The sequence below is a fragment of the Oncorhynchus mykiss genome, chromosome 19, assembly GCF_013265735.2.
Source record: "Oncorhynchus mykiss isolate Arlee chromosome 19, USDA_OmykA_1.1, whole genome shotgun sequence".
In the NCBI taxonomy this organism is placed as follows: domain Eukaryota; kingdom Metazoa; phylum Chordata; class Actinopteri; order Salmoniformes; family Salmonidae; genus Oncorhynchus; species Oncorhynchus mykiss.
Window position 1 is genome coordinate 53,801,004 of NC_048583.1, and position 19,065 is coordinate 53,820,068.

Below are 19,065 nucleotides of genomic sequence, written 5' to 3' on the forward strand. Positions count from 1 at the left end.
TATTTAACATGACCCGAAAGCCGACTGGAATTTAAATATCCTATTGTGTTTGTCTTCGTCAAACGTACCATCCATCTTTCAACACCAGTGGGCGCACTTACACCAGTCATGTTCTTGGGACCGATGAGGACTAGTGAGAACTTCCCTATGAGCAAAAGACGTTGAAAATACCGCTTTCAACGTTACGCTCAACATATTCCCTTATTCACATCATACGGCCAAACCAAGTCAAGTTGTACTGGTCTGCTTACACATCCCCCATAGTTGCTGAAAAGGACCAGCGCAATACGATTCTGGATGACCATACTGTGAATCAGACATTAATGTGAATATGCTTGACGCATTTATGTCCAAAGGAGACACGAGTCACAAAAAAACAACCACATTTATTCCATGTCACAGTGTTCGTGAAACTGTAGATACATGGGAGAAGTACAATGTTGGTTTATCGAAGGATATCCACCACACATGCCAATTTAAAAGCTTCCATCTTTTGAATAGTTGAAAGTAATTAAATGTATGATCAACTGCATCAAAGCCAACAGAAGTATAACACAAAGGCAACCTACGTACAGTATCTTAAGTGTAAAAGGCAAACTTCAAAAGCCAGGATAGTATGTCATGACAGAAATGTAAGGACTTGTTTCAGTCCCTAAAATGAAGAGGCATAGTATGGGTTCTTAAAACGCATAGTAATGGTAGAGTACAACATGCATTTTAAAAACAAGAGCAATGGAATTTTTGACAACCTACATACATCTCAGTAGAAATGTGGACAAAGCAATAGAAGTATTACATCTTAGAAAATAATTGTGCAACATGCATGGCATCACCTCAAGGTGAACGGCGTTTAAAATGTACATTTTTTGGCCCTTTGCTGCATAATGCTGAATGAAACCAGTTGAGTCAGAGGACAAATATTCAGGATTTCTTCTCAGCTCAACATCCCAACTATACCAAATGGATGATAAGAGAAGTGGAAACAAGTTGAGTGTTACATTTCCTATAGTCCTGCAATGCCATCCTTCCTTCCTCCGAGTTGAGGAAATCTGGAAATAGCGTCTACATTTCTTCTGATCTCCAAACCCATTCAAAAAACTCAACAATTCCAGAAAAACTACAGTATTTAATGAACATACTACATCTTGAAAACCAAAACAATAGTACACGTCATACCACAGAGTATTCCAAGGCTCAACCTCCAACATTAACATCCACACCATACGGAAACAAGATCGCAGATTTTATTTGAAAAATTCTTAGACGCTTCAAGCTATTCAATCTACACCATTCAATTTCACCATTGCCACACACACACACACACACGAGACCTTCTTGGCACGATTGTCATACAAAGACATGGTCAGCTCAGTGATCCACATGTTCAGTTGAAACCTTTATATTCCTTACTGACAGAAAAGGGTCAATAAGATCAACTGAATTTTTGGGGAATTACAGGCTTTGATGCATTAAGGGTTAGAAGAAAATGAGGCTACAGGCGAGGTATTCAAACATTTAGGCTAACATTATCTTTGTTTTTAAAGGAATGGCTACCATGAGGTAAGGTGATTGCTGATGATAGTTCCATTAACTGCCATAGCCCCTATTTGAATTCTACGAGGAGAACAACATTAAAAATCAGGGACTTCTCTGAAGAGTTTCTCAGTATTCTGTATGTGTTCCAAAGTAGCTAAGTGATGGACGGAATGATAATGACTCATCTCTTGAGTTTAGGGTCAATCTTCAGTTCAAGCAATAAAAAGAGTGGGCACCCTGCCACTGTTTTGGTAAACAGTAGATGTAGAAATTCATAAAACAGCTATGGATGCAAGGACTGACCATCCATTAAATATCAAAACTATAGTTAACCATTTTGAGGCTATAGAATTATTAGTTTACACAAATGAGTAAAACAAGCTTATAGTTTGGGTTCTAATGGGTTTATACAGTTGAACTAAGCTCACGAGACCGTTATATTCTTCATGAATCAATGGCTATATATTATGACTTTAAAAAGTCAAAAAATGGATGCAGCAGATTGCCCTTTTAGATGTGTTTCAGAGTGAGAAACGGTGTAGCTACATGCATCCTCACCACACAGTCTAATGGAACAACATGAGGACAAATGACGGTGATTAACTAATGTATGGCTTCCCAGATAGGTCAAATCAAACCCATGTTACATCTGATGCAAGTCAACCCCCCGGTTGTAAAACACTACCGTATGAAGAGATGGCACAGGGAATCTGGTATAACATACTGGACCACTTGATATGACCACACTATTAGCAAGACCTAGTAAGATTGGAAACGCACGAACTTGCATAGATACAGTGATGTGTAGAGCAGCTTTCGGATGTGTCCAAAACAGTCTAGTGAAGTTCTTGACATTTTGATAGCCCTGCAAAGGTTAGCTGCATGTAGAGAGAGTGAGCTCTCAACTTTCTCCCAATGAAAACATTGACAACCATACCACTAACATATGCAAGTTTTCCACTAGTTCACACAACAAAAAACACTTGTATAGGATTATTGTTCATTACAGTAGTTGGATATATATGACCAACATCAATGTGATATGGATATGAAGAGACATCTTTGTATCAGAGAGACATGAATTCATCTCTTATGTTCTACCTGACAATAAACAGGTTTTAATGACTGATTGTGATGCATTAAACAAATTCATTATTTAAGTGTGCTTTCACAAGGACGGAACTGGACAAAAGCCATGTTTTTTTTTTCTTCAGGAAACTAAAGGTGACTTTTTGGCTACTTTTCTAATTGATTTAAAACCATTTGTTCTATTTGGCTAAGCAATATGATTATCTGGGTTCAGAGGAACTCGGAATTAAAACGTCAGGACATCTATATTCAGGTATTCCATTTGACAACAGAAGTTGCTTCTGTTGATTCCAAATGGTTTGTTTCCGTCTGTGTGGATGACGACACTAAGGTTCAGGGCCTGTATTCACAAAGTGTTTCAGAGTAAGAATGCTAACCTAGGATTTGTTTAATCTTTCCTAGATCAGCAGTCCTACTCTGAGACTGTGTGAATACAGGCCCATGATTATCTTATTGGGACGTGAGAGTGAGTTTGGGACACCGTCACAAATACCTGTAGACACATAAGAGTTCAAATCCAGTTTGTAAAATTAATACTTTCTTGCTGATAGTTTGGAACATAGCGAAAGATTACAAAAACACTGACATCAACAAGAGAACGTGCTGTACAGGGGAGTGAGAGAGAAAACGTCCCAACTCCCGCCCCGGTCCTTAAAGTGACAAACGGGAGTCTCATGTGCAAACAGAGTGAACACAAAACGTGGGTCATCACGTAACTCCAGTGCTACTTCCTGTATGTTGACAGCTACACAGAGAGTGGGGGGAGGGAGCTTTGTGTTTGAAAAATGAACAAAACTTGATTAAAGTGAGTTCAAGTGAAAGGTCCTCCGATTCAAGCTGTTCCTGCATGAACATGTCCCGAGGAGAGGTTCTAGAACAGGGAGGCTCAACTCAAATTGAAGGCAGTCAATTCATGGAAGTGATTTGAAATGTTAATTCTGAAATGTAAAAACTTGTGAAATAAAAAGGTTACAGTTAAGTTTATTGAGAAGTAATTTAAAATAAATGCAATTTGATCAATTATTTAATTTTTGTTTAATTCCTAAATGGACTGCCTTCAATTAGAATTGAGCCCAACCCTGACCAAGACATCCTAATATGTTTATCCTTCATCTTGATAAAACACCCTCCTCTTGTCTTGTACTGCCTGAAGCACAGCCGAGGCCTCAGAGTGGCCCTGCTACAGTATAGTTACACAAGCCCCCAAATCCACACAGAGGGGCATCATTGTCCTCAAAGTCTGACCCGTGACCTTTGACCTCGTCTACCAGGCCAGTGGGCATGGGGTCAACTCCTTCTTCTCCACTCCCACCATGACACTGTGGAGTGATGGATTGGGAAGTGGCTAGGCCCAAGTCCCATTAAATAAAGCAGCACTCCAAAGTTGGAGGGAGACAATAGGGGAAAACAAGGGAAAAAAATGGTCCATGGCGGGGGAGGGGGGGGGGCGGACTCTTCACCCGCCTGTGTTGGTGGGGTGAGGTTTAGGTGGGAAAGGGGTCATCATCTCCTTTGCTGCACTTGCACTTGCAGCAGAGGATGAATGGTGTGGCCAGGAGGAGGAAGGGAGAGGCCACCAGCAGGAGCAGGCCAAAGCCAGCGAAGATCCCCACCACCTGGAGAGAGAGGAGAGAGAGAGAGGGGAGGAGAGAAAGTAGAGAGGGAGAGAGAGAGAGGGGAGGAGAGAAAGTAGAGAGGGAGAGAGGGGAGGAGAGAAAGTAGAGAGGGAGAGAGAGAGAGGGGAGGAGAGAAAGTAGAGAGGGAGAGAGAGAGAGGGGAGGAGAGAAAGTAGAGAGGGAGAGAGAGAGAGGGGAGGAGAGAAAGTAGAGAGGGAGAGAGAGGGGAGGAGAGAAAGTAGAGAGGGAGAGAGAGGGGAGGATAGAAAGTAGAGAGGGAGAGAGAGGGGAGGATAGAAAGTAGAGAGGGAGAGAGAGGGGAGGATAGAAAGTAGAGAGGGAGAGAGAGGGGAGGAGAGAAAGTAGAGAGGGAGAGAGAGGGGAGGAGAGAAAGTAGAGAGGGAGAGAGGGGAGGAGAGAAAGTAGAGAGGGAGAGAGGGGAGGAGAGAAAGTAGAGAGGGAGAGAGAGGGGGAGAGAAAGTAGAGAGAGAAAGTAGAGAGAGAGAAAGTAGAGAGGAGGGAGAGAGAAAGTAGAGAGGAGGGAGAGAGAAAGTAGAGAGGAGGGAGAGAGAAAGTAGAGGAGGGAGAGAGAAAGTAGAGAGGAGGGAGAGAGAAAGTAGAGAGGAGGGAGAGAGAAAGTAGAGAGGGAGAGAGAAAGTAGAGAGGAGGGAGAGAGAGGGGGAGAGGGGAGAAGAGAAAGTAAGAGGGTGAGAGACTGCAACAAGACCGAAGCACCAGGAGAGAAGACACTGTTTGTTTAGATACATAGCAAACATATCAAAAGGACAACACATGCCACACTATAGAGAAACCACTTTGAAGAGGACAAGCATCTGCGGAATCACTTAACATGAAAATTAGACTCCAAGCTATTTCCACTTTTCTTCTCAAACCATTTTCTCGTTTGGCCTTATTGAACATAAACCCTTGTGTGAGTGCTGGGCATCCCTTTTATTTTCAATCTTTGTTGTGCAAGTCACCTATCCCACCACATGGTGGCATCTGATTCCAGCCCAACATCTCCTCAGCAACAAAATGGCATACAAAACATGCATTTACAGGGAAAATAACATAATGCAATTCTGCCAGTTTCAGAGCAAGAGTAATTTTGGGGATCACCTCAGGGTAGGTCTGTGAAGGACAAGACGGCAGAGAGTGAGATATAGTTATCTAAAAATAACTGCAAACGGACCATTTTGACAGTCAACTAGATGGTTTAACATAATATCCTTTGACAAAAACATTTTAATTAAAGACCAAGCATGGATAAATATCATAGTTGAGATCCACTCTTGGGTGTTTCAGTTCCTCTTGTGGAGGTATTAATATTTACATGAATTCCCCAGACGAGCACCACATTAACCTTTGGTTGTGCCGGTATACCTGTATTAACATGATATCCTGTGGGCCCATATGAACAAACCCTGACAATGCTATCGTATAGAATATACCATGTCTGGTCTGAGAACAGTAAGCCTGGAGAGGTGACCTGCATTCCTCTTATGGCATCCCTAGTGGACACAACCCAATAACTGATCTGAAGTCAGACAGAGGCTGAGCTTTCATCAAGGCAGGATTTGCCCTATCAGATCAGGGCCTTTATTCATAAAAAGTGCTGATCTATGATCAGTTCAGCCTTTTAGATCCCAAGATCAGCACCACTTTTGTGAATAAGGGCCATGTTTTAGGTGTTCGTGAGGAGTTTGAGAGAGCGACAAGGTCCTTGGAAGCAGTGAGGTTTTACAGGCTGCGTAGGAAGCAGTGAGGTTGTACAGGCTGGGTAGGGAGCAGTGAGGTTGTACGGGTTGCGTAGGAAGCAGTGAGGTTGTACAGGCTACGTAGGAAGCAGTGAGGTTGTACAGGCCACGTAGGAAGCAGTGAGGTTGTACGGGCCGCGTAGGAAGCAGTGAGGTTGTACAGGTTGCGTAGGAAGCAGTGAGGTTGTACAGGCTGCGTAGGAAGCAGTGAGGTTGTACGGGCTGCGTAGGAAGCAGTGAGGTTGTACGGGCTGCGTAGGAAGCAGTGAGGTTGTACGGGCTGCGTAGGAAGCAGTGAGGTTGTACAGGCTGCGTAGGAAGCAGTGAGGTTGTACGGGCTGCGTAGGAAGCAGTGAGGTTGTACGGGCTGCGTAGGAAGCAGTGAGGTTGTACGGGCTGCGTAGGAAGCAGTGAGGTTGTACGGGCTGCGTAGGAAGCAGTGAGGTTGTACGGGCTGCGTAGGAAGCAGTGAGGTTGTACGGGCTGCGTAGGAAGCAGTGAGGTTGTACGGGCTGCGTAGGAATCAGTGAGGTTGTACGGGCTGCGTAGGAAGCAGTGAGGTTGTACAGGCTGGGTAGGGAGCAGTGAGGTTGTACGGGCTGGGTAGGGAGCAGTGAGGTTGTACGGGCTGGGTAGGGAGCAGTGAGGTTGTACGGGCTGGGTAGGGAGCAGTGAGGTTGTACGGGCTGGGTAGGAAGCAGTGAGGTTGTACGGGCTGGGTAGGAAGCAGTGAGGTTGTACGGGCTGGGTAGGGAGCAGTGAGGTTGTACGGGCTGGGTAGGGAGCAGTGAGGTTGTACAGGCTGGGTAGGAAGCAGTGAGGTTGTACGGGCTGGGTAGGAAGCAGTGAGGTTGTACGGGCTGGGTAGGAAGCAGTGAGGTTGTACGGGCTGGGTACAGGAGGTGCAGTACACGAGCTGTAACCATGTTCAAATGACTCAGCCTGTCCCATTGGGCAACAGATGTCAGTGTGTAAGCTAGCAGTCACAACACTATTAAAACACAGGAAACGTGCTTGTCTATGAATAGATATGTGCTCGAAGTTACTGTACTTATAGCTGAAAAATGACTTGGTGATATAAGATGAAATTGTTTTGTTGTTGCATTAAATGAATATTAAAATAACAATTCTAAAGGACACATGGACTTTCATTTGATTTCCCAATGTATGGCAAGTGTTATGTTTGAACCTTTAACTAGGCAGGTCAGTTAAGAACAAATTCTTATTTACAATGATGGCCTACACCGGTCAAACCCGGACGACTCTAGGCCAATTGTGCACCGCCCTATGGGACACCCGATCACGGCGGGTTCTAATACAGACTGGATTCGAACCAGGGTGTCTGTAGTGACGCCTCAAGCACTGAGATGCAGTGCCTTAGATCACTGCGCCAGTCAGTTACAACATGGTTATGCATGTTGTAATGCAAGATATTGAGCAGCCGGTCACATTTGTGCCAAACTAAAATATTTACTATTACCCATTGACTAGTAAATGTACACATACAAAGGAAATGACCTAGAAGATAGCAATGTCAGACATGTTCTCACCAACAACAATGGGCCAACATCTAGAGCACATGAACCAACCTGTGCTCTCCTACCGACCAGTGTTTTTACATAGCACCGTCCATGTGTATTCATGTTGAACACGAAGTCCAGTGTGTGAAAGAGAGAGACAGAAAGTTATGAAGGAGAACAGTGAGTGTGCTAACATACTGTAACTCACCTGTGTTCTGTGCCAGATGACAGACGACCTGGAGTGGCCTAGTTTGTTTCGACAGGGTCCTTTGTCAAAGTGGATCAGGAGGAAGTCATCCTGTCACACACACACACAGAGAGAGAATAATGATCTATCAATAGTACTCAGAGGCAGCTGCTGAGAGAAAATTGCTTTTAAATGACCAGTGGTCTAAATTGCCTGTGGTCTGAAATTAGGATTTACTTAAGAAACTGCCAGTAAAGGTTCCTAGCTTCCTACAAGCACAGATAACAAATAAATAAAAACGGTTGTTTCAGTTCCATTGCCTTGTATCAAACGTCGTGGATTTGGAAAGACATTGGCCTGCAGCCTTATCACTCCTCCTGTAGTGCTATTACTCCCCATGTAACACATTGAATCATTGCTAACACCAGACGGAGTGAATTCTATGCAGATTTCAGACTGCTGTATTGCAGTCAGGTGCAACATTCTCTGTACAGCGAATTTAAAAATCCTTGGCAAAGATACGTGTGTATTATTCTATAGGATCAGCAAGTTGTAGCAGCATGCGAGCAGAGGTGTTTCAGGCAAACATTGAGACAACGTTCTTTTCAAGTCCAGGAACTCTAGAAAGTACCAGCAGAAAAGGTGAGTGAGTGAGTGAGTGAGTGACAGAGAGAGAGAGAGACACAGGGTTCTCTACTCACGTCCAGTGACTCCAGGCAGTACCAGCAGAAAGACATGTGTGTGTGTGTGAGTGAGACAGGGTTCTCTACTCACGTCCAGTGACTCGAGGCAGTACCAGCAGAAGGCATGTTTGCAGTTCTTGCACATCATCTGGGCACAGCCCTCGTCTCTCTCGATGTACACCTTACACTTGGGACAGCGCTTGATGGGACCGTCATCGTCGTCACTCTTGTAAAAGGAGCTGAGGAGACAGTGAGAGAGCAACGTTCAGTGTGTGTTACGTTTCTTAAACAAATTCTGTTTGAAACAAGAGTTTATTCTGAATAATGCTTACAAAGACCACGATACATCAGAGACCCAGAGATTTTCCACCCATACAGTTTATCATGCCACAGAGCTGTTATAGCCTTTCTAAGTGCACAATAGACCCAAGCTTGCAATAAACTGGACACAGAACAAGCATGTTAATTTCTTAAGCCAATTATCCAGCTATTGATCACATACAGCCAGAGTGAATTAAGGCACACCTCTTACTTCCTCCTTAATTTGATACAGCTTCAAGATCAGAATGTAAAATACATGGATCACTGTGAGGTTTGAGGAGAGTGTCTGTTTCATATGAGCAATGGCAACAGAGAGAAAGTAAAACAAATATCAGTGAAAGGCAGAAAGCTCCGTGCAAAATGGGATCGGTCCACTGAGGATAACATTTGCCCTTTGTCATAATGCCTTCATATGTCAGCTGGTTGCAGAACGGGCTAATAGTGTAAGAGGAGGCCATTCAAATAAGGAGACACATTTCCCCTCCCCTCTTCAAGGAGAGAGAGAGGAAGAAAGAATGTACTCCAGAGCTCACTGTTGAGACAACTGAAGCATCACAGTAAGAGCCATACAAGCCATAATTGAAGTCTTGACAGTGGGGAGAGAGTAGGCTGCAGAGTAAAAGGGCAATCTGCAGCTCCTACATCCATTTTGGGACGTATAAATGAATTATATGTACCCCTTGAGTAATATGAATTATAAATGCCTCATGAAATTAGTACCCCATGAGAAACCAAAATATGCCTGTTTTACTCTGTTTGTAAACAATGTAAAGCCTCAAAACGTTGTTAAAACTTCCATTTGGAAATCATGGATGGTCAATCCTTGCATCCATAGCTCTGTCTATGAATATGAGAGTGGCTACAGGTCTCCAGCCCCATTCCTCAGCTTTTTACCCAAACAGAGGCGGGAAGTACGATTTGGTATTATTCAACAGCTGATTGCCGCGTTAAATGATGAATTGTTCAGGATTTTACAACTGGATGTTAGTTGGTTCCGCATCCTGAAGTTAGGCCATGGGAAACTGTAATCCATGGTTTTCCTTAAACAGACAATACAACCATTAGCTGACAAGCTAACAAATGGTTAAAGAAAAGTGTGGAAAATAAAACATATCAATTTAATTTAAGGACCAAAAAAACTGACAGCTGTATAAATTGCAAAATTGTTGGGAGATTTTCGTTGTACCCATTCCATGGCACATGGTTAATGAATTGACACACAAAACAATGCCGGATTCAAAAACGTCAAATTTTTCTATTTAAATTACAACCAATAGAATGTTCCAGGAATGGCTGAAGCATTGCAACATTCGCCTAGAACTAACGCTGCAGATAGCAATACTGGGTGATTTGAAAAGCCATAGTCAATCAATCAATAAATAATATAATAATTAATTTAGCAAAAATGTTAATTTAAAATCTGTAGAAGCTATGAGAATAGAAAGGATCAGTACTTTTGGGAAACATCACATTTAAAAAAATATGTCAAATTGAAATCCAAAATGGATGGTGTTAAGAGATAGGAGGGGTTGAATGGAGCTGAAGGATGGGACTAATAACAAGATGTAAAACATACGGGGTCTGTAAATGTATATAGGTTCACAAATGTTGTGAAATAGCAGTTACAAATAGAAATCAACTGGATGGACATCAGAAATAGAGGAAGGACTAAAAATAAACAAAAAATATTGTAAAATAGATTGTCCGTAAAATGTGTATAATATGTCTGTAAAATGTGTATAATATGTATAAACTGAAGGTAGAAACCTAAGTGTTATTGTTAATAAGTTTACTCCAATTGGGGGAAGGGTGGTAGGGTGTGCAGGAAATAATAAAGGTATATTCTAAAAAAAAGTATGTGTATCTAATGGGGCAAAAAAGTATTTAGTCAGCCACCAATTGTGCAAGTTCTCCCACTTAAAAAGATGAGAGGCCTGTAATTTTCATCATAGGTACACTTCAACTATGACAGACAAAATGAGAAAAACAAATCCAGAAAATCACATTGGAGGATTTTTAATGAATTTATTTGCAAATTATGGTGGAAAATAAGTATTTGGTCACCTACAAACAAGCAAGATTTCTGGCTCTCACAGACCTGTAACGTCTTCTTTAAGAGGCTCATCTGTCCTCCACTCGTTACCTGTATTAATGGCACCTGTTTGAACTTGTTATCAGTATAAAAGACACCTGTCCACAACCTCAAACAGTCACACTCCAAACTCCACTATGGCCAAGACCAAAGAGCTGTCAAAGGACACCAGAAACAAAATTGTAGACCTGCACCAGGCTGGGAAGACTGAATCTGCAATAGGTAAGTAGCTTGGTTTGAAGGAATCAACTGTGGGAGCAATTATTAGGAAATGGAAGACATACAAGATCACTGATAATCACCCTCGATCTGGGACTCCACGCAAGATCTCACCCCGTGGGGTCAAAATGATCACAAGAACGGTGAGCAAAAATCCCAGAACCACACGAGGGGACCTAGTGAATGACCTGCAGAGAGCTGGGACCAAAGAAACATTGCCCTACCATCAGTAACACACTACGCCGCCAGGGATTCAAATCCTGCAGTGCCAGATGTGTCCCCCTGCTTAAGCCAGTACATGTCCAGGCCCATCTGAAGTTTGCTAGAGAGCATTTGGATGATCCAGAAGAAGATTGGGAGAATGTCATATGGTCAGATGAAACCAAAATATAACTTTTTGGTAAAAACTCAACTCGTTGTGTTTGGAGGACAAAGAATGCTGTGTTGCATCCAAAGAACACCATACCTACTGTGAAGCATGGGGGTGGAAACATCATGCTTTGGGGCTGTTTTTCAGCAAAGGGACCAGGACGACTGATCCGTGTAAAGGAAAGAATGAATGGGGCCATGTATCGTGAGATTTTGAGTGAAAACCTCCTTCCATCAGCAAGGGCATTGAAAATGAAACGTGGCTGGGTCTTTCAGTATGACAATGATCCCAAACACACCGCCCAGGCAACGAAGGAGTGGCTTCGTAAGAAGCATTTCCAGGTCCTGGAGTGGCCTAGCCAGTCTCCAGATCTCAACCCCATAGAAAATCTTTGGAGGGAGTTGAAAGTCTGTGTTGCCCAGCAACAGCCCCAAAACATCACTGCTCTAGAGGAGATCTGCATGGAGGAATGGGCCAAAATACCAGTAACAGTGTGTGAAAACCTTGTGAAGAATTACAGAAAACGTTTGACCTCTGTCATTGCCAACAAAGGGTATATAACAAAGTATTGAGATAAACTTTTGTTACTGACCAAATACTTATTTTCCACCATAATTTGCAAATAAATTCATTAAAAATCCTACAATGTGATTTTCTGGATTTGTTTTTCTCATTTTGTGTGTCATAGTTGAAGTGTACCTATGATAAAAAATTACAGGCCTCTCATCTTTTTAAGTGGGAGAACTTACACAATTGGTGGCTGACTAAATACTTTTTTGCCCCACTGTATATAGGTATGTGTATGTATGTGTTTATGTATGCATATGTATGTAAGTGTATGTACAGTCGTGGCCAAAAGTTTTTAGAATGACAAATTCATTTCCACAAAGTTTGCTGCTTCAGTGTCTTTAGATATTTTTGTCAGATGTTACTATGGAATACTGAAGTATAATTACAAGCATTTCATAAGTGTCAAAGGATTTTTATTCACAATTACATGAAGTTGATGCAAAGAGTCAATATTTGCAGTGTTGACCCCTTTTTTTCAAGACCTCTGCAATCTGCCCTGGCATGCTGTCAATTAACTTCTGGGCGACATCCTGACTAATGGCAGCCCATTCTTGCATAATCAATGCTGGAAAATTAATGTGGGTTTTTAAATTGTCCACCCGCCTCTTGAGGATTGACCACAAGTTCTCAATGGGATTAAGGTCTGGGGAGTTTCCTGGCCATGGACCCAAAATATTGATGTTATGTTCCCGAGCCACTTAGTTATCACTTTTGCCTTATGGCAAAGTGCTCCATCATGCTGGAAAAGGCATTGTTCTTCACCAAACTGTTCCTGGATGGTTGGGAGAAGTTGCTCACAGAGGATGTGTTGGTACCATTCTTTATTCATGACTGTGTTCTTAGGCAAAATTGTGAGTGAGCCCACTCCCTTGGCTGAGAAGCAACCCCACACATGAATGGTCTCAGGATGCTTTACTGTTGGCATGACACAGGACTGATGGTAGCTCTCACCTTGTCTTCTACGGACAAGCTTTTTTCCAGGTTGCCCCAAACAACCGGAAAGGGGATTCAGAGAAAATGACTTTACCCCAGTTCTCAGCAATCCAATCCCTGTACCTTTTGCAGAATATCAGTATGTCCCTGATGTTTTTCCTGGAGAGAAGTGGCTTCTTTGCTGCCCTTCTTGACAGCAGGCCATCCTCCAAAAGTCTTCACCTCACTGTGCGTGCAGATGCACTCACACCTGCCTGCTGCCATTCCCGAGCAAGCCCTGTACTGGTGGTGCCCCGATACTGCAGCGGAATCGACTTTAGGAGACGGTCCTGGTGCTTGCTGGACTTTCTTGGGTGCCCTGAAGCCTTCTTCACAACAATTGAACCGCTCTACTTGAAGTTCTTGATGATCCGATAAATGTTTGATTTTGGTGCAATCTTACTGGCAGCAATATCCTTGCCTGTGAAGCCCTTTTTGTGCAAAGCAATGATGACAGCACTTGTTTCCTTGCAGGTAACCATGATTGACAGAGGAAGAACAATGATTCCAAGCACCACCCTCCTTTTGAAGCTTCCAGTCTGTTATTCGAACTCAATCAGCATGACAGAGTGATCTCCAGCCTTGTCCTCGTCAACACTCACACCTGTGTTAACGAGAGAATCACTGACATGTCAGCTGGTCCTTTTGTGGCAGGGCTGAAATGCAGTGGAAATGTTTTTGGGGGATTCAGTTCATTTGCATGGCAAAGAGGGACTTAGCAATTAATTGCAATTCACCTGATCACTCTTCATAACATTCTGCAGTATATGCAAATTGCCTTCATACAAACTGAGGCAGCAGACTGAAAATTAATATGTGTCATTCTCAACTTTTGGCCACAGCTGTATATGGATATATTTACCCCAAAAATATATGGGGGATTGGAGATGATGCAGACAATTACATTGATGGAAGCAACAATCTTCCCGCAATATTGAGCTGATCCACCCCTAAGAATAATTTAAAAAAACATTAACTTTAGCCACCACTAGCTAACAATCAATGGAAGTGATGGGGCATGTTTTTGATTTTTTATTATATGGGGAAATTATGTTTAGGTAGCAACTAAATGTGGAGTTGATGAGAATTGATTTGGCCATGGCGAAAGTTTGTTGTGGCTGTTAAGAGAAAACCGAACCATGGATCAGTTTCTCCTGGCCCACAGACTACTGAAGTTGTAAAATCCTGAACAGTCCCTTTAACACTGGGGCCTTTCGTGACATCTGAGGACAACTCAACAACTCTCCCCTTCACGCTACTTTCAGATGGCTTTAATACTGGGCCACCATATTCTATAATATTAAGTAGACAACTCATCCAAATTGGCTATGAGTTACGATCATAAATTGATCTACTTGCTCCCGGTACAACTTTCATCAGGTGACTTTAGTCAACCCCGGGTAGCCTTAACTGACCCCATGGGTCTCAGCACTACCGTCAGGCAATCTGCTCCAGCCAATACACTCGGTCATATTAAATATCCACAAAAATGTACTAGATGACTAGAGACTACTACATGATTCATGCCATAGTGTTACGCATGAGAGCAGCAGGCTTCCTGGAACCATCAACAGCAGTAGCTAGGCTGGTATCCAGAAACAGAGAGCTGGCTGGATTGTAAATACAGGTTCCCACAGGGACCAGAGGTTGTGTCCTCACAGTGTCTTCAGTAGAGAGGACAGAGGCTGTGTCCTAGGTAGAGGACAGATCATCAACATGAAAAGGAAACAATGACAGCTAAATACAATGCATGTATGTACGTGAATCACTGCACCAGGGTTTCCAAAATAAGAACAAACGTATGTTTATGCTCTCAACAAAACAATGCTTACAGTGTCATTTATTGGGGAAAGCCAGTTAAGCAGGTTGATTGAATAAGGCCCCATATGCTGCTTTTTGGGATGAAATGTCATTCAGTTGTCACGAGTGTAACCCTATTCAACTAGTTTGAGGTGATGGGAAGGAGAGTGTGTTAAAGTGCCAAGCCTTCCCTCTTTTGTTCTCTATTGCCCCTCAAACAAGGGGGAGGCTGATGACATCACGACATGCCATCAGACCAACTCTGGCTTGAATGCCCTATTCACCTTGAAGTCTGCAGTAAACTTTTTGCTCAAAACAGATTTTTTTTTTACCCTTTAGTGTATGTTCTTGAATGTATTTATACTTGGGATATCGCTTTTCAACAGTAAAAAGTTAAAAGATGGCTGGAGGGCATCTTAAAGATGAAGACAGGAGGAGGAAGAGGACAAAACTCCAGCTCTATACCTGGTCTCTTACGGGTAGGAAGGATGTGTCCGGGAGGATAGGAAGTGATTGAGATGAAGAAAAAAAAAGAAGACTCTTGGGTGGTATCTAGATGGTCATACCTTCATACAGACTTTGTTCCATACTGGGATATTCAGTAATACCGGCACTGAACACAAGGTTCACTGATACTCTGTAATCCAAAAGTTTAGCAATGCTAACAAGCACATGTCAAATTCCATAGAGAAGGTTAACTACATGCTAGCAAACACTGTGCAGTTTCTGACCTAAACAAGTAACAGAAATTATACTCACAGTTTTCAGCACGCACAAAACAAATATTAGCCTGCAAGGCTCCTGATCAAGGAGGGGATTCTCTGCGGTTACCAAGCAAATGCTTAATTTTGGAAGAAGCTAAGCACTTAACGTTAGCTAGATAGCTAACTACCTACTAAATTAGCAAACCAAACGCAGAGCTGCAGAGCATTTATCACATTTTAGACAGTTAACTTAAAATAGTTAAAGATTTCTAGCTGGCAAACATTTAGTTGTGAATTCCATACCTTAACTAGATCACCTGGTGCATGCCGCACGTCGTTGTGTGCTTGTAAACAGACGCCACGTGACTGGGGTCTACCATAATCTTCATAACAATGTGACGGGTGAAATGAAGAACTCGCTGTTCTTTATCTCCGAACATATTGCACAAGTTGACATCATGTATTTACTTAAAAAGCAGCAAAAATACCCATTTATTTAAAAAAAAACGTAAAAATAAATAGTTTAAACGGTATTGACAATTGCAAAAACTTCCCATCTAGTTCCATACCTGGTCTCTCCAGGTAGGAAGGCGGTGATGGGCAGGTTGTTCTCCGGTGGTGGGCAGGCCTGCCCGGGGTGCCAGTTAAGCTTGCAGGCAGAGCAGAACTCCAGGGTGCACACGGCACACTGCACCAGCTGGGGCAGCGCCACCTCAGTCTCCTTCAGCTGGCACACTGCCTGGCACGACGACGACGGGCACCACATCAGACACGGGTCCAGAAGCACCTCTGTGGTGGCACAAAACAAGGTGTCACCAAAAGACTGTACTGTAACCCCAGCCCACCTGTGTGGTAGTGGCATGGTGACCTGAGTTCATAAGTGATTGTAGTGCCTATGTCGTTACATGTGGTAACACACTTTCAACGCAATGACTTTTTGCAGAAATTAGTGATATTAATGATAGCAAAAACAATCCAAATACAATAATTCCATGTATTTTTTTACTACTTTATTATTGACTGTCATCTTTCATGTCTGTGTGTATAGTGAGATTGTATGTGTACCAAACCAATCGCAATTGTGACTGACGTAAACAAACTCCCAATCATGTCTAATTTGACATACACAAAATCACCTTCAGTTGGTCCATAACAGGGCAGCTAAATGCACTTCTATTTTTCTCCATTTAAATTAGCATCTACCGAACAAAAAACTGGCAGATGCTCAATGTTTGGTCTGTCGCTACAAAACAAACCTGAGCATCCTGTCCCAATCAAAAACACACAATGCTTGTGTCCAATGCAACAGCCTCTTGCTTGCACACAATTCCACATGCAGTCTTAGGCTCTGCCAAATATGGAACGGTTTCAGACACTATTCTGACTCGCTGGCCTGGAACGTTGATGAGATGGCTGACTGCCTTTACCCACTCTTCTCCCTGGCTTTTCTTAAATATTTTTACCCATTTATGGGGATCTAATGTGGCCACGGTCACCATATTTTGTGTGTGTTCTTGTATGTGTAAGCATGCACACTAGGGTTGAATATTCTCCTGACATTTTACAAAAAAAATCCCTTTTCTCCCGAGTATTTCCAGACAAAACCGGACGTGTCATTCCAAAGCAATGGAGGACTTATGTAATTGTAAAAAATTAAATAAAACATTTACTTTTTTCTGTTCATCTTTCCCTTAATCTGGACTAATCTCCCAGTCCCTGACAATATGTTTTTGCGCTAGTTGGCTGTACCTGCACAAAAACTACAGTTTTTTTCATTCATAAGTTTTCAGCCAACTTGTTTATAGCACTTTTCACATGTCTCTCTTGTCCCTCTGCAGCACATACATTTGTAAAAAAAAAAAGTAAAAAAAATTTTTTTTTTTCACTTAGTCATTATGGGGTATTGTGTGTAGATTGATGAGGAATATGTTTTATTTAATACATTATAGAATAAGGCTGTAACGTAGGACTGGACGATATGGAAAATAAATCACAATATATATTTTTTAATTCGATAACGATAATTATCACAATAATCAAATAATGTTTAAAAAAGGTTAATATCTGCTTCAGACTCAAGAATGCCTGAACAAACCAAAGGCTTTAATGTTTCTTATTTGTCAGAAGTAGAACTCACAAGTAACATTTTAACTCCACTTTTTTTTAAAGCTGTAAACCATTACAAGTCTTGAGAAAGAAAAAAATACTGCAAGTCAATATGCATTATAACTGTTAGCCTAATGGCACATCACAGTTGAAGTTCAGGTAGTTGTTGTCTTACAAGTTACAAGCAAGAAGGACAAGTCTGTCTACGGTCTCTGGCTTTAAAGTTGCCCTATGGCAGGTCACTGTTTCCACCTGTGCTAAAAACACGCTCTGAGGGGGAGCTGGTCGCAGGAACGCACAGGTAGCGCTTTGCCAGTGCCTGACTTTGGGAAGGTTTTTTTGGGTGGATCTTCCACCTGTCCAGTGGATTGGTTTCACTGTCAGCATTAGGAGACTGAAGGTAGCAGTTGAGTTCCTTTTCCACCAGCTGGATTTCAGTAAAAACCCGTGGTGGTGGAGCATGGCTTTTTGAAAAAACTGCCTAGTGACTCTTTTTAGCTGGCAGTTGTGGTGAAGCAGCAGCAACGTCTCCCTGTGCTGGGCTTGGGTTTTCATGTCCCTCATTGACCATCTCTGAGACAGCTTGCTTTTACGTGGCCCACCTTCTCCTCTTCGATGTAATGTGTTTTAAACCGAGGGTCGACCAACGAGGCCTGTCCAGGAGGTCATCTGTGGCTAGGTCATCATATTTCTCATTCAGATAGTCATGGACTATCGTTTTGATGGTTTGGGTGAGCTCCGTTTCACCATCATCAGGTTTCATGACCTCTGTATCGAACAGGTGTAGTACTGGCTCCAGGTACGACACACTGACATAAGACTCACCAGACAGAGTGGGGTCAATGCCTGGTTGATGGACTCCAGAACATCTATATAGGTGGGAGTTAAATGCCGGGTGTTCTGGTCACTGGACATGACCTGTGAAATGTCTTTCTCCTGCTCCAGTACTCTTTGAACCATCTTTTGACGTGTCCCCACCCGGTAGGGAACTCTGTCACCAACTTGTGCTGGGGTAAGTCGTGTTCTTTTTGAGCAACTGTCAGGTCTCTTCTTTTTCTATGAATAGGAAAAGGCACCTACCACTTTCCTACACACTCCAATTGCTCAATCCACCCGTTTGTCTCTACCCACTAAGAGAAATCAAAAGATTTTAATAAAAATGTTAAATCACAATAATCCCTTTAGGGACTATATGTAATATTTAACTTAATCAGTTGATGAAAAAAAAAATGCACATTTAGTTTCATCTAACCAATCACGTCAATATACACAATTGACAAGGTTACTTAGGAATGGCCAAGTGCAGACGATGTCCAAAACATTGCAGTCGGGTCCATTTGTTGATGTGAGCGGCCTTCACCACTTTCGCACCACTATCCGTTGTAATGCAGACCTGTCTGTCTTGACTGAGTCCCCTCTGCTATATGAGCCCCGTCAATGAGCCACTCTGCTATTGCTTCACCCGTGTGGTCGTCGGGAAAGTATGATGTTTGAAGGCATTTATTTGGAAGATTCCAGTGCTG

General features: G+C 42.5%; 1 protein-coding gene across 4 annotated transcripts in view; it reads right to left on the bottom strand.

The window, feature by feature from the left end:
• Positions 1-366: 366 nt before the first annotated feature.
• Positions 367-19,065, bottom strand: part of LOC110498118 (probable E3 ubiquitin-protein ligase RNF144A-A) — a 71,096-nt gene continuing 52,397 nt past the window's right edge. For all 4 annotated transcript variants that reach the window (XM_036955098.1, XM_021574713.2, XM_036955096.1 and 1 more), the window contains 4 exons: positions 16,006-16,225; positions 8,480-8,627; positions 7,727-7,816; positions 367-4,241 (listed from right to left, as the gene is read on the bottom strand). In XM_036955098.1, coding sequence (XP_036810993.1) covers positions 4,110-4,241; positions 7,727-7,816; positions 8,480-8,627; positions 16,006-16,225 — 590 coding nt within the window. In that variant the 3' untranslated portion in view covers positions 367-4,109. The remainder of the gene's footprint in view (positions 4,242-7,726; positions 7,817-8,479; positions 8,628-16,005; positions 16,226-19,065) is intronic.